General features: G+C 45.4%; 1 protein-coding gene across 6 annotated transcripts in view; it reads right to left on the reverse strand.

Moving 5' to 3' along the window:
- The window catches only part of KDM2A (lysine demethylase 2A), a 134,367-nt gene that overhangs the window by 24,610 nt on the left and 91,787 nt on the right, over window positions 1-17,970 (reverse strand). For all 6 annotated transcript variants that reach the window (XR_016223828.1, XM_089317275.1, XM_089317224.1 and 3 more), the window contains 6 exons: window positions 16,952-17,058; window positions 16,521-16,614; window positions 13,268-13,421; window positions 11,777-11,892; window positions 5,076-5,202; window positions 1,884-2,278 (listed from right to left, as the gene is read on the reverse strand). Coding sequence is in view for 5 of the 6 variants with exons in the window: in XM_089317275.1 (XP_089173401.1) it covers window positions 1,884-2,278; window positions 5,076-5,202; window positions 11,777-11,892; window positions 13,268-13,421; window positions 16,521-16,614; window positions 16,952-17,058 (993 nt within the window). In the remaining variant the exon portion in view is untranslated. The remainder of the gene's footprint in view (window positions 1-1,883; window positions 2,279-5,075; window positions 5,203-11,776; window positions 11,893-13,267; window positions 13,422-16,520; window positions 16,615-16,951; window positions 17,059-17,970) is intronic.

Here is a 17,970-nt window from a genome sequence, read left to right on the forward strand (position 1 = left end):
TTCTTATAAACTAGAATTATAGATGCCCAGACCAAAAGAACATTGTGACACATAACTGAGAAACTTTTATTCTGGGGCCAACATGGCTTAGGTGGGTATAGCTGCCACCTATGCTTTATGGGTGCTGGTTTGTGATCTGGCTGCTCCACTTCCAAACCAGCTCCCTACTTATGGCCTGGGAAAGGTAGCCCAAGAAGGTTCAAAACGTAGGTCCCTGCTACCCACATGGGAGACTCAGATAAAGCGCCTAGCCACTTGGGGAGTGAACCAGCAGATGGAAGACCTTTTTCTCCGTTTCTCCCTCTCTCTTTAACTATTTCAACTCAATAAATAAATATTCAAGAAAAAGCAAAAAACTCTTCTTATTAGAGTTGCTAAAAACAATTATACAAGCTGATCAGCCTCAGAAGTCATAACATTTTCCACATGATTTCAAGATGCAACAGACAGCAAAAATGTTGTAACTCAATCAGATCTCAGGATTACATAACCATCTAAGTCCTAACACAATGGAAAGGAAAAAACTTAAATATGCTTTGCTCACTTGGGGGTGTAAGTCTTGAAAAGCAAGGCTACATTAACTATTAAAGAAATAGGACCATATCTACCTGCAATTTTGGACATTTCCTCCTTAAATACAAGCCATTATGCTAGTACCTGCCTCTTCTAGAGAAATCTTACCAAATCAAATTATTTTACCAACTGTGCAGTTTCTGTCACCTCTGAGGAGGACCAACCTTACCAGGCTGGCAATATAAGAAGCTGGCAACACCTCTGCTGATTACACGGTGGCTGGGGAAAACCTGAGTCAGGAATCAGGTATGGAAAAGATCTGTTTTGAGGTGGTCTATTTTTATTGGTGTCACAAAATTATTCCCTATCACTCCTTAAAATGACTTAAAAGTGGTTTTAGGCCGGTGCCGCAGCTCAATAGGCTAATCCTCTGCCTGTGGCACCGGCACACCAGGTTCTAGTCCCAGTCGGGGTGCCAGATTCTGTCCCGGTTGCCCCTCTTCCAGTCCAGCTCTCTGCTGTGGCCCGGGAAGGCAGTGGAGGATGGCCCAGGTGCTTGGGCCCTGCACCCCATGGGAGACCAGGAGAAGCACCTGGCTCCTGCCATCGGATCAGTCAGTGCGCCAGCCGCAGCGGCCATTGGAGGGTGAACCAATGGTGAACCTCTCTCTCTCTCTCTCTCACTGTCCACTCTGCCTGTCAAAAATAAAATTGGTTTTAAATATAATCTATGTGACAGATTTTAAAATAATATTTATTTTCATCTATTTGAAAGTCAGTAACAGAGAGTGAGGGAGAGAGAGAGAGTAAGAGAGAGAGAGTGAGAGAGTGAGAGAGAGAGGTCTTCCATCCATTGGTTCACTCCCCAAATGCTTACAACAGCCAGGGTTAGGTCAGGTCAAAGCTTGGAGCCCAGAATTCCACCTGGGTCTCCAGTGTAGCTGGCAGGAACCCCACTACTTGAGTCCTCACCTACTGCCTACCATGGTAAGCATCAGCAGGAGGCTGGACTCGGGATCAGAGGCAGGATGTGGATCCAGGCCCTCCAACATGGGACGCAGCATCCCTGGCAATGTCTTCACCACTGTGCCTAATGCACTATCCCTCTCCTTTATTTTGGGGATCAGTATGAAATATGTGCTTTTAGGATTAAATTAAGTTCACACTGAATATACAAATGTTAGTATCTTCCTCAAACAGGGATTAACCTCAGTCTAGGAACTGAAACCATGTGTAGCAATAACAAACATGCACACACTTATTTCTGTCTAAATCAGAGATTATCTACAACTCCTGTACTTTATCCCTCTAAATGCAGAGATAGACAGCCATATCACATTAGCAACTCAACTGTCACAACAAACTCTTACCTTCACGTCGGCAATAAGTGCGTCTTCGTCTTCGATCCCCGTGGGGACACACTTTTTATGCAGTGGCAGAGATTCCAACTTATCGACAAGACAGCGAAGGCCTTCAAGCTCAAAATGGGTGAGATGCACCTGCCTGTCCTTCCGAGGGCTGCACTGGGCATCCCACACTTGGCCATTGTGGGAGCCCCGGCTGGAGTCAGAGGAGGAGTCCCCAGACAAAGTTTTCTTCAGACTTGGAAGATTTCGGCAGGCTCTGCCCAATCCATCATAATCCAGGTTGACCCCATTAGCTACCGGGCTAGTGAGGACAGAACGCCTGCTGCTCAGGCGCCGGGGCTCTCGATCCACTGCTTCCTCTTCTCCGTTTCCAGACTCCAACCCATTCAACTCCAGATCTACCAATTGGATGAAAACATGCAGTCAGAACATGCCCGCTGGCTGTGTGATCAATGAGATACAGGTGGCATGGGAAGGGCCTTGAAGTGATAAATGACAACGCTGTCACATTTAAAAGACAGTTGCTCCTGACCCCAATTTATTTGTCTACTGTTGAAAATCATTGCAACATGTGGCACAGCAGGTTAAAGCCCTGGCGGCCTGCAGCACCGGCATCCCATGTGAGTGCCAGTTCAAGTCTTGGCTGCTGCACTTCTGATCTAGCTCCTGCTAATGCACCTGGGAAAGAAGTGGAGGAGCCCGAGTGCTTGGGTCCCTGCACCCACTTCGGACTTGCTGAGCTCTGGTGGTTGCACCCATCTGGGGAGTGAACCAGCAGATGGAAGACCTCTTTCTTTCTCTCTCTCTCTCTCTCTCTGTGTGTCTCTACCTCTCTGTATCTGTTTTTCATAAATAAAAATAAGTTTTTGAATTAAAAAGAAAGAAAGAAAGAAAGAAAGAAAATCATCGTGTAGGTAGAAACAGGATTCTTACCTAGTAGAACCACTGTGGTAACAATCAATTGGATTTTGAAAAACTTGGTAAGGACCCAGTCTTGAACTATGGACCAGGAATGAGTTACCAATGAAAGGGCTGTAATTTACTTTCAACTATCAGCTTTAATTTGGGATTATGGGGCCAGTGCTGTGGGAGTTGGCAGCTTAACTCATTATGCCACAATGCTGGCCCCCCTTGGGGCCAGGGCTTTGGTGTAGAAACTTAAGCAGCTGCCTGCAGGACTAGCATCCCATATGGACATTGGTTCGAGTCCCAGCTGCTCCACTTCCAATCCAGCTCCCTGTTAATGTACCTGGGAGGGCAGCGGAAGATGAGCCAAGTGCTTGGACCCTTGCCACCCACAAAGGAGATCCAGAAGAAGCTCCTGGTTCCTGGCTTCGGCCTAGCCCAACCCCCTGTTGTTGCAGCATTTGGAAAGTGAACCAGCAGAAGGAAGATCTCTCTTTCTCTCACTCTGCCTTTCAAATAATAAATAAATCCTGGGAGAGAGAGAGAGAGAGAGAGAGAGAGAGAGAGAGATTGATTTGAAAGGCAGAAATAGAGAGGGAGGGAGAGAAAGAGCCCTCTCCCATCTGCTGCTTCACTCTCCAAATAGCCAAACAGTCAGACCTGGGTCAGGCTGAAGCTGAGAGCCAAGAACTCCACTCTGATGTCCTACAAGGGTGGCAGAGGCTCAAAAACTTGGGCCATCTTCTGGAACCTCCCTAGGTGCATTAACAGGAAGCTGAATTGAAAGTGGAGTAGCCAGAACTCAAACAGGTGCTGCAACATGGGAGGCGGCATCGTAAGCAGCAGCTTATCTTGCTGTTTCAAAATGCCGCCCCTCTCTACCCCTCAAGATGTATTTTTACAAGATCCAAGCATGTTGTATATACAATTATGTGCCCTGCTTTCATATATCAAGTGACAGTGTCATTTTCAAGTGACAGTATAAACTATGAGGACGGTTATTCAACAGTAGGTTGCTGAAGCATGTTGTTTAATGTTAAACCAGAAAGTAACTGGCTTGGACTGGCGCTTCTGTAGAAATGTGATCACAGGAATCACAGTGTTGGCTCCTCTCCGATCTAAGACCTGGAACAGTCTAAATCTACGTACCGGAACTATCCTGTGTTCTCGTGACAGATGTTGGGGAAATGTGAAAGCAATGTTAAGAGCCTCGATTTTATTTATTTTAAAAAACTTATTCATATGAGAGGCAGAACACAGAGAGGGAAAGATTGGGGGAGGAAGGGAGGAAGAAAAGGGGAGAGAGAGGAGTAGGGAAGAGGAGAGATATGCTTGCCCAAGAGCATTAGGATTTTCTAGTCTGATCAACCTGGTTCAAGGTGCGGCATTGCCTCTTAATAGCTGTTAAGATCAGACAAGCCAGCGCCGCGGCTCAATAGGCTAATCCTCCACCTAGCGGCGCCGGCACACTGGGTTCTAGTCCCGGTCGGAGCGCCGGATTCTGTCCCGGTTGCCCCTCTTCCAGGCCACCTCTCTGCTGTGGCCAGGGAGTGCAGTGGAGGATGGCCCAAGTGCTTGGGCCCTGCACCCCATGGGAGACCAGGAGAAGCACCTGGCTCCTGCTTCGGATCAGTGCAGTGCGCAGGCCGCAGCGCGCCAGCCGTGGCGGCCATTGGAGGGTGAACCAACGGCAAAGGAAGACCTTTCTCTCTATCTCTCTCTCTCACTATCCACTCTGCCTGTCAAAAAAAAAAAAAAAAAAAAAAAAAAAAAATCACAGACAAGTTTTAAAATCTTGAACCTTCATTTCCACACTGTAAAATGGAAGCTGGGAATCAAACCCAGGCACTTTGATGTGGGATACAGGAATCTTAACCACATCTTACCTACCTCACAGGTAATAATAAGAATTTAATGTGTACAATTTACTTATTTCGGTGACTGGCATATAACAAGAGTTATTTTAATGACACATTCCTAGTTTCTATTGTACCGAAGACCATTCTTTACATAATAAAACATGTTAGATGACTGATCACCTTTCCTGAGGAGCCATGTATGAGCAATTCAAAGATAGGACCTAGAGTATTTCATTTAGCCTAGTACTTCATATCTGCATAGGTTCAACTCCAAAGAATGAATTTGGTACCTTCACACAGATAATTAAAAGGTGGTTATGCACTCCAAAAAACAAAAACGTAACTACTGAAGAACAGCCTAATGAATATTCCTGGGCTCATTCTCGCTCCTAAAGGGCATCTCCAGAGTTCAAGCAGGCAGAATCCTTACCCATGCTGAGGGACTCTTTCTGAAACTCCTTCGTTAGGTGGGAACGGTTGGTTATACAGTACACATAGCGCTCCAAGACATACCAACACATCTCATAGTAGAATGGATAGCGGAACTTATTTGGAACCTACACAGGAACAAGATAATGAGAAATGCAAGATGATGATACTTTCCAAGCAAAGGAGAATAAGAGAAACTGAATCACTGTAGTAATGAACCCAAGAAAAAATCCTTGCTGGTCAACTTACAAACCCAGGTTGGCATTTGAAGCCAGAATTTTAAATTAATCCACCAACTTAGAAAATGCTGGTCTTGGCCGGCGCCGCGGCTCACTAGGCTAATCCTCCGCCTGTAGCGCCAGCACACCGGGTTCTAGTCCTGGTCGGGGCGCCAGATTCTGTCCCAGTTGCCCCTCTTCCAGGCCACCTCTCTGTTGTGGCCCGGGAGTGCAGTGGAGGATGGCCCAAGTCGTTGGGCCCTGCACCCCATGGGAGACCAGGAGAAGCACCTGGCTTCTGCCTTCAGATCAGTGTGGTGCGCCGGCCATTGGAGGGTGAACCAACGGCAAAAGGAAGACCTTTCTCTCTGTCTCTCTGTCTCTCTCTCACTATCCACTCTGCCTGTCCAAAAAAAAAAAAAAAAAAAAAGAAAAGAAAAAAGAAAATGCTGGTTTTGGAAACAACCAGTATAGGCAAAAAAAAAAAAAAAGAAAGAAAGACCATTCAGCTGAAAAACACCAAGAAGCTAAGTTGGATGATTGGGTAAAGATTAAAAAGAAATTCTGGGTTTTGGGAGAGAGAATAAATGTGAAGAGTAAGACACAAAATACTTGAGAAAATTGTTTTAAGGTCTTTAGGATACAAAGACTTTGCTTTATTACAGTTTTACTTAGATTCAAAAGGCCAGGGAACAAAGTTACACTTTCATGTTACAACATTACATGAATGAAAGCACAATTAGAGATTTATTCTCAAGCTGTGATCCAGGAGACAAGACTGGGTACCTTCCCCAAGATCAACTCAGCCTGTGTGCCCCTCATGTGTACTCTGCCACGCATCAGGATAATGGCTCACAGGTCCTCATAAACCACACTCTATAGTTTTCCATCCAACTGTTCTCAAAAACAGTATGTTTTTTTTCTTCCCATTCTCCCCAAAAGAGCATTTTATATTATACTAGCTGAATAATAATAGAATCACCTGCCATAGTCAAGGAAAAGGCAAATCAGCAATGAAGAGTGAGGAAGACTGAAGATGGGACTACCCTAAATACACCACACTGCCCTTCAAGAGGCCATCAGTAAGCCAAACATCCTTTTTAAATAACTTTCTGAAGTTCATTTTTATCTACTTGAAAGGCAGAGTGATAGAGATGCCTGCAACAGCTGCAGCTAGGCCAGGCCAAAGCCAGGAGCCTGGAACGCATTCAGAGGCTCCCAGGTGGAGGGTGGGGACCCAAGTCCTGAGCCATCATCTGCTGCCTCTCAGGATGCATGAGCAGGAAGCTCATCAAAAACAGAGGTACCAGGACTCCACTGGCACTCCAGTGTGGGATGCGGTGTCCCAAGCAGAGACACCACGGTGCCCATCCCCAGACAGCACTTTTGAGATTGTCTGGAATATGAAACTCCTCAGGATGTCCCATCTCCTCCCTTATGATGACACCACCCACCCATTTCTCAAAGTCCCATTATCAGGCAGTCTCCCCAGAAGAAAGCGGACCAGATGGGAGACCCTTCCACAAACCTGCACCAGGTCACAGGCATCTCTGAGAGGCAGGATAGACATGCACTATTCCTCGTCAGCCCACCCGGCTCTCCAATGCAGAGTACTCAGAGCCTGAATCAGGGTCTCTCAGGCAGCGTTACAGGCTTTACCTAGAAGAGGTTTCTCCTCCCCTGTTTAAAGCTGACTGTTTAAAGTCAGCTTCATCTATTTCTGCCAAAGGGGCACGGGGGATGAAGCATAAACACTATGAGGCAGTGTTGTTCTCCTCAGATTAAACATTACACAATGTGCTTCTCTACTAGTCTTTTATTTATTTATTTATTTATTTTATTTTATTGTTTATTTTTTTTGACAGAGTGGACAGTGAGAGAGAGAAAGGTCTTCCTTTGCCATTGGTTCACCCTCCAATGGCCGCCACGGCCGGTGCACTGCGCTGATCCGAAGGCAGGAGCCAGGTGCTTCTCCTGGTCTCCCATGGGGTGCAGGGCCCAAGCACTTGGGCCATCCTCCACTGCACTCCCGGGCCACAGCAGAGAGCTGGCCTGGAAGAGGGGCAACTGGGACAGAATCTGGCGCCCTGACCGGGACTAGAACCCGGTGTGCCGGCGCCACAGGCGGAGGATTAGCCTATTGAGCCGTGGCGCCGGCCACTAGCCTTTTAAATATTCTAACTGGTAGGCCAAATGCCCAGCCCCCATTTTTTTCTTTTAAATTTATTTATTTTTCACTAGGGACTCATCATCAGACTTTATTAATAGAAGCCAGGGTAGGGCTGGCGCTGTGGTGGGTAAAGCCACCTGTAGTGCCGGCATCCTATATGCAAGCCGGTTCAAGTCCTGGCTGCTCCACTTCCAATCCAGTTCTCTGCTGTGGCCTGGGAAAGCAGTAGAAGATGGCTTAAGTCCTTGGGCCCCTGCACCTGCATGGGAGACCCAGAAGAAGCTCCTGGCTCCTGGCTCCAAATCAGCACAGCTCTGGCCATTGTGGCAAACTGGGGAGTGAACCAGCAGAAGGAAGATCCCTCTCTCTGCCTCTCCTTCTCTGTGTAACTCTGACTTTCAAATAAATAAATAAATCTTAAAAAAAAAAAAAAAAAAAAAAAAAAGCCAGGGTATTGCACGCCCAACCTGCTCCCATTTCTTTTTTTTAATCCTGTTTATCTTTGTGTGTGTGTGTGTGTGTTTTAAAGATTTATTTATTTGAAAGTCAGAGTTACACAGAGAGAGAGAGGTCTTCCACTCACTGGTTCACTCCCCAGGTGGCCTCAACGGCCGAAGCCACTCCAAGGCCAGGAGCCAGGAGCTTCTTCCAGGTCTCCCACACAGGTGCAGGGGCCCAAGGACTTGGGCCATCTTCTACTGCTATCCTGGGCCATAGTGGAGAGCTGGACAGGAAGTGGAGCAATCGGGTCTTGAACCGACGCCCATATGGGATGCCGGCGCTTCAGGCCAGGGCATTAACCCACTGCGCCACAGCGCCATCCCCAAACATTCTAATGTAAATATTAAAGTTCTACAATGATATGACAAAAATAACAAAGATGATCTTGTTGACAACATACTTTTCAATTCTTTCATAAAATATTCTGTATTATTCTCTTCTAAATAGGAATTAATAGATACTAGTAACATTACTAAATGGATGCCAGGTAGGTACTGGCACATAAATAATTTGGTATGGAAAGCAATAAAAAAATTGCTGGGCTGGCATTGTGTTGTAATGGGTTAAGTCACCACTTGTAATGTCAGCATCCCATATGGGTGACCATTTGAGTCTTAGCTGCTCCACTTTTTTTTTTTTTTTTTAAAGATTTATTTATTTATTTGAAAGAGTTACACAGAGAGAAGAGAGGCAGAAAGAGAGAGAGAGAGAGAAAGAGAGAGAGAGAGAGAGAGAGGTCTTCCATCTGATGGTTCACTTCCCAATTGGCCACAACAGCCAGAACTGTGCTGATCTGAAGCCAGGAGTCAGGAGCTTCTTATAGGTCTCTCATGTGGGTGCAGGGGCCCAAGGATTGGGCCATCTTCCACTGCTTTCCCAGGCCATAGCAGAGAGCTAGATTGGAAAAGGAGCAGCTGGGACTAGAACCAGTGCCCATATGGGATGCCGACACTTCAGGCCACGGTGTTAACCTGCTCTGCCACAGTGCCAGCCCCAGCTGCTCCACTTCTGATCCAGCTCCCTGCTAATGCATCTGGGTAAGCAGCAGAAGATGGCCCAGTCCTTGGGCCTCTGCACCCATGTGGGAGACCTGGATGAGGCTGCTGGCTTTGGCCTAGCCCAGCCCTGGTCATTGTGGCCATTTGGGGAGTGAATGGGCAGATGGAAGACCTCTTGGCTCTCTCTCTAACTCTGCCTTTCAGTTAAATTAAATAAATCTTTAAAAAACAAAAAATGGGGGCCGGCACTGTGGCGCAGCAGGTTAACGCCCTGGCCTGAAGTGCCGGCATCCGATATGGGCGCTGGTTTGAGACCCAGCTGCTCCATTTCCTGTCCAGCTCTCTGCTGTGGCTTGGGAAAGCAGTAGAAAATGACCCAAGTCCTTGGGCCCCTGCACTCGCGTGGGAGACCTGGAGGAAGCTCCTGGCTCCTGGCTTTGGATCGGCGCAGCTCCAGCCGTTGCGGCCACCTAGGGAGTGAACCATCGGATGGAAGACCTGTCTCTCTCTCTCTCTGCGCCTCTCCTCAATCTGTGTAACTCTGACATTCAAGTAAAATAAATAAATCTTAAAAAACAAAAACAAAAAAAATGGGGGCCAGGGCTGTGGTGCAGTAGGTTAAATAAATCCCTGGCTTGAAGCGCCAGCATCCCATATGGGTGCTGGTTCTAATCCTGGCTTTTCCTCTTCCGATCCAGCTCTCTGCTATGGCCTGGGATGGCAGTAGAAGATGGCCCAAATCCTTGGGCTCCTGCACCCATGTGGGAGACCCCTAAGAAGATCCTGGCTCCTGGCTTTGGATCAGCGCAGCTCCAGCCGTTGTGGCCATCTGGGGAGTGAACCAGCAGATGAAGACCTCTCTTTCTCTCTCTACCTCTGTCTTTCAAATAAATAGAATAAATCTTTAAAAACAAATGCTGTAAGTACATAGGTAGGGAATCAAATGAAATTTTATAATTTTATAATTCCATTTGGAATGGAAGAATCATCCCATATTTAGAAAAATATATGGTTAGATATATGGAATTTGACATTTTCTGATAAATTAAGACTAATAAATGAATAAATAAATATCAGTGATTACAGGAAGTTTACAGGAAACTTTTCATGCAGAGATAAGGTGCTCATTTTACTGATGCTATTGAATATATATTTTCCCTTTCTTCCCTGAAACCAAACCAATTAAGCCCTGGGTATAACAGCCAATTTTAGTCACAGAAAGGGAATGCATTCTAAAAAGTAATTTTCAGAGTGAATCTTAGAACAGATGGGTGCTATTACCTCTTCAAATAATTGAATTAAATAAGAATATTTTATTATGAATTATATAGGTTTTCTCCTTTCTAACATTTTTACCAAATTTTACATATATAACTTGAAACTTATACTTAAAATTTTCAGAATTTCATTACTCTTAACAAGCAGAAATTCAAATTTACACCATTTATTGAGACAACACTGCTTTCTTTCTTAATTATACTATAATTAAGCAGTTCCTATAATGCCAACAATAATATCCATCTTGGGCATGAAGCAATATATAGCTCCTATGACAAATGCACCAGAATGGCTAAGTGATCACATTCATAGCAAACAGGTCGACAACTATTCCTCACAAAATACAAATTCTTCACTAATTGCTATTTAAAACTTTTAATACCTTTGTATTTACCCAGAAAGTTTCAACAACAGAACCATGAACAGAAATTTCTATACCCATCTCTGAGATTCTCCAACTGCTGACAATGCCCCACATTTGTTAATCTGTTCACAATTCCTGTTGTTATTTTGCTATACTACTTGAGGGTAAATTGTGAATATCACAACCTACAAATATTAATTGCTACTTAACATCAACACGACTTATAGCTTGCATCACACATAATCCAGTCCTTAACAACCAGGGTTCTACTGAAAAATTAAGCCTTAATTCCCTAAGTCACGAGTAGGCAAAACAGCAGCTCGTAGATTTGGTCTGTGTCTGTTTTTGGAAAGCCTGCAAAGCAGTAGTGTTTTTCACATTTTACAGTGGTTGAAAAACAACTAAAGAATATCTTATGGCATGCTGAAATTGTATAAAAGTCAAATTTCAGTGTCCATAAATAAAATTATATTTTATTTGAGCCATACTCATTCACTTAAGTATTTCATAAAACAAAGCAGGATTAAGTACTTTTAACAGATAATGAATAACTCATAAAACCTAAATTATTCACTATATGGTCCTTTATAGAAAAATTTTGCCAACTCTTGCCTTAAGGTATCCAGTGGATGCAATGAATTAACTTTTTCCCTCTGCATCTAGAATGGTACCAGCCAGCATGGACCATCCTAGGGAAAACCGAGAAAATAAAGACACACAAGGCTGTAGGGTTTAGTTTGCTCATGGAACCCCTGTTGACAGAGATGATATGCAGATTTATATATTAAAGAGAGTTGATTCAAGTGTTAGGCAGTAATCAAAGAGACCTCTACATAAATTTAAAGTTGTGAGACTTGAGTTTACAACTCCCGTTACAACAAATTATTCTATAATCCTAAAAATGAAAAGCATGGCTCCAGAGGTCAACAGCTATCTATATCCGGCCCTACAAGAACCCAAGATACCAAGAGCCTCAAACAACTGGAATACCAAAACCAAGTATGTTAGTTCTGTTAAAATTTTTCTCTGTGCTCCCAAAATATGAACATTGCATTTTAATAAGAAAGTTTTTAAGAAAAGTTGAAGTTTTGACAACTGTCCATGAATCTCTTGTAATATCTGTCTTAAAAGGAGTAAACCTCTTTGCATCCAAATGTAACAAAAAATACAAACCCGTGTCCGATCTTCAATGTTGTATATTTTTAGCTGCATAGGGATGTTGAAGCTATGCAGAAAGTTGCCTCCAAATACTAACGTGTCTGTAGGAGTATACACGGCATGAATCCAGCCTGGAAGAGAGGGCATAAAGGGCAGGCGTTCAGAGCACACACACAACGTGGCTTCCTCAGAAACCAGCCCAAGATCCAGTATCACAGCGTTTACTCTCACTCTGCTTCTCTGTCTGGTCAAGTTACTTAACCTCTCAAAGTCTCAATTTCCTCCAGGATAAAGTAAACTGGTTGTCAGGGAAGTGTTAAATGCATGTAAAATGTAAAATGATTAGAACAGAGCCCGGCATTGTGGCGTAGTTGCCACATGTGATGCCAGCATCTCATATGGGCTAAGTTAGGGCATAAACAGCTTGCTTTTTTATTTTTTTAAATTTTAAAAATTTGTTTATTTGAAGGGCAGAGTTAGAGAGAGAGGGAGACAGAGACAAAATTTCTATCTGCTAGTTTACTCCCCCAGTGTCTGCAATGGCCAGTGCTGAGCCAGGCTGAAGCCAGGAGCCAGGAGGTTCTTCTGGGTCTCCTACATGGGTGCAGGGGCCCAATACTTGAATCATCTTCTGCTGCTTTCCCAGGTGCATCAGCAAGGAGCTGGATCAGAAGTGGAGCAACCAGGACTGGAACCGGCATCCATATGGGATGCCAGTGTTGTAGGCAGCAAGCAGTTTTACCCACTCTGCTACGGTGCCGGCGCCAAGATTTATTTAATTATTTGAAAGGCAGAGCTACAGAGAGAGAAGGAGAGACAGACAGAGAGATCTTCCATCTGCTGGTTCATGCCCCACATGGATGCAATGGCCAGGGCTGGGCCCATCAGAAGGCAGGAGACAGGAGCTTCATCCAGGTCTCCCATGTGGGTACAGGGACCCAAGTACTTCAGCCATCTTATGCTGCTTTCCCAGTGCATCAGCAGGGAGCTGGATCTTAAGTGGAGCAGACAAGACTTGAACTGATGCCCCTATGGAATGCTGGCACCACAGGTGGCAGCTTAACCTGCTACACCACAATGCTGGCCCCCAAACCCTTGTTCTTTACAAGCACTTATTTTGGAACTAGTGACTTGATTTAAAAAAGAAATAATGAATCCACAATCTAGCCTTCAAAGCCTTTCTCTAGAAGAGCCAGTAGTTCCTCACCAGGGGTGATATATCACCTGCAGAGCAGGCCTTCTCTGTAGAGATTCTGAGTTACTAGAACTCATGTGGGAACCAAACATGTAGATCTGACCCTACTGGCAATTCTGACATACCTTTAATGGAAAAGTACTGCCTTTAAAAGTTTTTTAAAAAAATATATCTTCAGTACCTGCTCCATAATGACAGAAAAGGACACCATTGTTTGCCACCCTAGCATCATAACCACTGTCGGCAATAATCCATCAACTATTTTCTGTAATAAAAAGTGGCTGGCACCCTTCTTGTACCATCTCGCTCACCTGAAGGAATGACGAAGGTATAGCCCTGCTTGAGCTCAATGCGCTGGCAATCTGATACCCGGTCACCCAGAAAGATGTCTCCCTGTTTCCCTGACAGCAGCCAATTCTCGTACAGCTCCAGGTTGTGGGCTGTAGGGGGGATGAGCCAGAAGACCTGTGAGTTAAAAAACTTCAGTCTGTTAATAGCCATTGACATGACCCAGTCGTCTCCCTCAACTGATGAACAGGTACGTGAGTGAAGACCACCAGGTTAGAGAGGAAAGCAATTCTCCTAGCCTACAGAACTAGACTGGGAAATTCAGAGAGCCCAAGAAAGCAAATCTTCCTCATCCTTCACTTGACCAAGTGGCATTAGGGCCTCCCTGGAGTTTGAATCTAGAACCCAGAACACAGCTGAGACTGAGAGCAGAGGACACCCATCCTGCTAGCTAGGCAGTGCCTAAGATGCCTCTGGCTGTCTAGAGGCCTTGGAGACCTAAGCAGCACAGTGAGTTAGATCCATATAATGTCTCTGAGAGACCAACTCCAGTTGCTTTATTTCAGAGTAGTCACTAAAACCAGTAAGATAAAACTTTTAAGACAGCACTAACATGGATTAACTGAGGTTAGCATTTCAGCACAGTGAGTTACACCGCTGCTGACCATGTTGGCAATCCATATTGGAGTGCCGGTTTGAGTCCTGGCCATCTGTGTTTTTTTTTTTTTTTTTCCACTTATTTATTTATTTGAAAGGCAGAATTACCAAGAGGAAGAGACACAGAGAGATTCTCCATCTGCTGGTTCACTCTTGCAAATGGCAACAACAAACTGGGACTGGACCAGGCCAAGGTCAGGAGCCAGAAACTCCATCCCCATCTCCTGCATGGGGGACAGGGGCCGTCTCCCCTGCTTCCCCAGGCCACAGCAGGGAGCTGGACCGGAAGCATAGCAGCCAGCACTTGAACTCATGCCAATGTGAATGCTGGCGTGGCAGGCAGCAGCCAGCCACTGGAAACAGTTGGTTTAATTAAGCATTTACTGTGTTTACATTTAGTGTGGTCATTCTGGCTGAAGTGTCCCTCCTGTCTGTTTTCTTCCTTTTTTTTCAAGACTTATTTATTTGAAAGGCAGAGTTACAGAGAGACAGAGACAGAGAAAGGCGTCTTCCATCTGCTAGATCACTCCCCAAATGGCCGCAACAGCCAGAACTGGGCAGATCTAAAGCCAGGTGCTAGGAGCCAGGAGCTTCTTCCAGGTCTCCCACATGGGTACAGTGACCCAAGCACTTGGGCCATCTATTGATTTCCCAGGCCATAGCATACAGCTGGATTGGAAGTGGAACAGCGGGTACTTACAGTACCCATATGAGATTCTGGCACTGCAGGCTGTGGCCTTATCCACTATGCCACCGGCCCCATTTTTTTTTTTCTGAAGTTTTATTTATTTGAGAGGCGGAGTTACAGACAGACAGACAGAGAGCTCTTCCATCCACTGGTTCACTCCCCAAATGGTTGCAACACCGGAGCTGGGCTGATCCGAAGCCAGGAGCCAGGAGCTTCTTCAGGGTCTCCCACGTGGGTGCAGAGGCCCAAGCACTTGGGCTGTCCTTTGCTGCTTTCCAAGGCCATTAGCAGTGAGCTGGATCAGAAGCGGAGCAGCCAGGACTCAACCTGGTACCCACATGGGATGTCAGCACCGCAGAGGCTTAACTTACTATGCCACAGCATCAGCCCTGGCTGCTCCACTTCTAATCCAGTTCCTTATTAATGAGCCTAGGAAAACAGCAGAGATGGTCCAAGTACTTCGGCCCCTGCCACTCATGTGGGAGAGTTAGATGGAGTTCCAGCTCCTGGCTTGAGCCTAGACCAGTCCTGGCCACTGCAGCCATTTGGGGAGTGAACCAGCAAATGGAAGACCATGTTCTCTCTGCCTTTTAAAATATATAAAAAACAGTGCCAGCATCCCACAGGAGTGCTGGTTCGAGTCCTAGTAGCTCCACTTCCAATCTCCCTGCTGTTGGCCTGTGAAAGCAGAAGGTGGCCCAAGTGCCTGGGCCCCTGCCATCCATGTGGGAAACCTAGACGGAGGTACTGGTTCCTGGCTCCTGGCTTTGGCCAGGCCCAGCCAGGCCATTAAGGCCATTTACGGAGCGAACCAGTGGATGGAAAATTTCTGTTTCTCCTCCTTTCCTTGTAACTCTGTCTTTCAAACAAAGAAATAAATCTTTAAAGATTACTGTTTCCTCTCAGAAACGCATTCACTTCAGGGGCCGGCAATGTGGCGCAGTGGGTTAAAGCCCTAGTCCGAAGTGCCAGCATCCCATATGGGTGCTAGTTCTAGTCCCAGCTGCTCCTCTTCCGATCCAGCTCTCTGCTATGGCCTGGGAAAGCAGTGGAAGATGGCCCAAGTCCTTGGACCCCTGTACCCATGTGGGAGATCCGGAAGAAGCTCCTGGCTTCAGATCGGTGCAGCTCCAGCTGTTGTGGCCATCTGGGGAGTGAACTAGCAGATGGAAGACCTGTCTTTCGGTCTCTCTCTCTCTCTAACTCTGTATTTCAAATAAAATAAATAAATCTTTAAAAAAAAATGCATTCACTTCCAAAAGAAACAAAGGGCGATAAAGTGTAATTCTATAAACCTCTGATACTATTTCCAGATTTCCATTCACACATAGCATTCAGAAGCTCTGACAAGCTGTCATGCAATCCTTGCTGAATGGGGATAATCTCTCAAAGCCCATTTACATCTGCAAAAGGGCTAAAGGCTTCCTTTGGTCACACTTCAGATCAATGTCTCTGTACAGGGAAAGTTGGTTTGGATCCTAATTTGCTGATTCCATTGTGAATCTATTCAAAATCTGGTACGTCTCCTTCTACTTCATCACTACACTTCCATGTGTTTACCACAACTAAATAATTACAAATAAAAATCAAGTCCATATGAACGTGGATTTGATCTTACAGGTTCAGAAATTATCTTGTCCTCCTAAAATCACTTCCTTAACCTTGCCTTGAAGAACTCTGCTTTGGGAGTCTAGAGACAAGACCGCTGAGGTTTACTAGGTACTGTGCTGACAGTGGTGTAATCACAGCAGACTGGATGAATATGAAACTGCTCACTCTTGGCCAAGGTCATCTTAATCTTCAGTTTTCTCTAACTGGAAGAGGGACAAGTTCCTCACAAATTCATTTCCAGAGTACAGTAAGTATACATGAACTGAGCAAAGCCACATAACCAGCTTCCTAGCTCAAACCCATCACAGCCATGACCATACCTTTCCCCCTTGATGGATGTGATACCAAACAGAGGTACCACCAAAGTCCACATGGAAGTCAGTATAGCAGCCTCGAACACTCATTAGACAGTACCTGACCCAAAGAAAAGCAGGAGCATTAGTGTACTAACGAAAGAGGGCATGCCTTACCATAATGTCACACTCTGCTTTTGTGTACACCCCCAACCTTCCACCTAAACAGCTCCCAGCAGGTGGCGGGAACGCAATTTCACATCACATTACAAAAAGAATGGTCCTTCCCCTTTAACCATGAGACCACATGCTGTGGTTCTCTCTCACATACTCCTCTTAGAACTGTGAAGTCTACTCTCTAAAAGCAAGTCTTCTTTTGGATCATTCAGGACAGAGAGGAGAGCTCTTGAGGGAGTCTTCCCCCAGCACAGTGAGGAACTGCAGGGTGAGTCACTTACTTCTGCACTTTAGGGTACTGCATCTCCAAGATGGCATTTGTAGATTCAGTCTGACTTTCTTTTAAATGCCTTGGCCACATGTTGTCTACCCAGTCAATGAAATCCACCTTTAACAAAAAACACAGGAAACATTTAGATCCAAGAGAAGGGCTGGGATTAAAGAGGAATTTTAAAAGAAAAATAGAATTCCTTGAAATATACACCAAAATACTACAATTTACTTTTGTGTGTGTGTGTGTGTGTGACAGGCAGAGTTAGACCGTGAGAGAGAGAGACAGACAGAAAGGTCTTCCTTCCATTGGTTCACTCCCCAAATGGCTGCTATGGCTGGCGTGCCGCGCCGATCTGAAGCCAGGAGCCAGGTGCCTCCTCCTAGTCTCCCATGCGGGTGCAGGGCCCAAGCACTTGGGCCATCCTCCACTGCCTTCCTGGGCCACAGCAGAGAGCTGGACTGGAAGAGGAGCAACCAGGACAGAACCAGCACCCCAACCGGGACTAGAACCCAAAGTACCAGCACCGCAGGCAGAGGATTAGCCTAGTGAGCCACAAAAATGCTACAATTTAATCAAAAGCAAATTAAGGCAAGCTGTTGGTGAACCTTAGTTACTAGGAAAACATTCTAGAAATAATTATTACATGAGAATAAAGGCCAATGGTTCTAGCAACACAAAGACAGCACTGACTCAAGTGGAGTCATCAAGTGACATAGTAGTGTCCAACCAAGAATTCTCTGCTCTGTCAACAATGGCATAATTTGCTGTATTTTTTTTTTTTTTTTGATCCAATAAAAGGTACTTTCTGGACGGTACCTGTAAACTCAGCACTGTAAAAGTGTAGCTAAGATACCAAATGTTTAAAAAAAATAATAAAAAAGACAAAATACGGGGCCAGCGCCGTGGCTCACTTGGTTAATCCTCCCCCTGCGGCGCCGGCATCACATATAGGTGCCGGGTTCTAGTCCCAGCTGCTCCTCTTCCAGTCCAGCTCTGTTATGGCCTGGGAAGGCAGTGGAGGATGGC

The sequence above is a fragment of the Oryctolagus cuniculus genome, chromosome 1 (assembly GCF_051225735.1).
Source record: "Oryctolagus cuniculus isolate XC-2025 breed Fujian yellow rabbit chromosome 1, ASM5122573v1, whole genome shotgun sequence".
NCBI lineage: Eukaryota > Metazoa > Chordata > Mammalia > Lagomorpha > Leporidae > Oryctolagus > Oryctolagus cuniculus.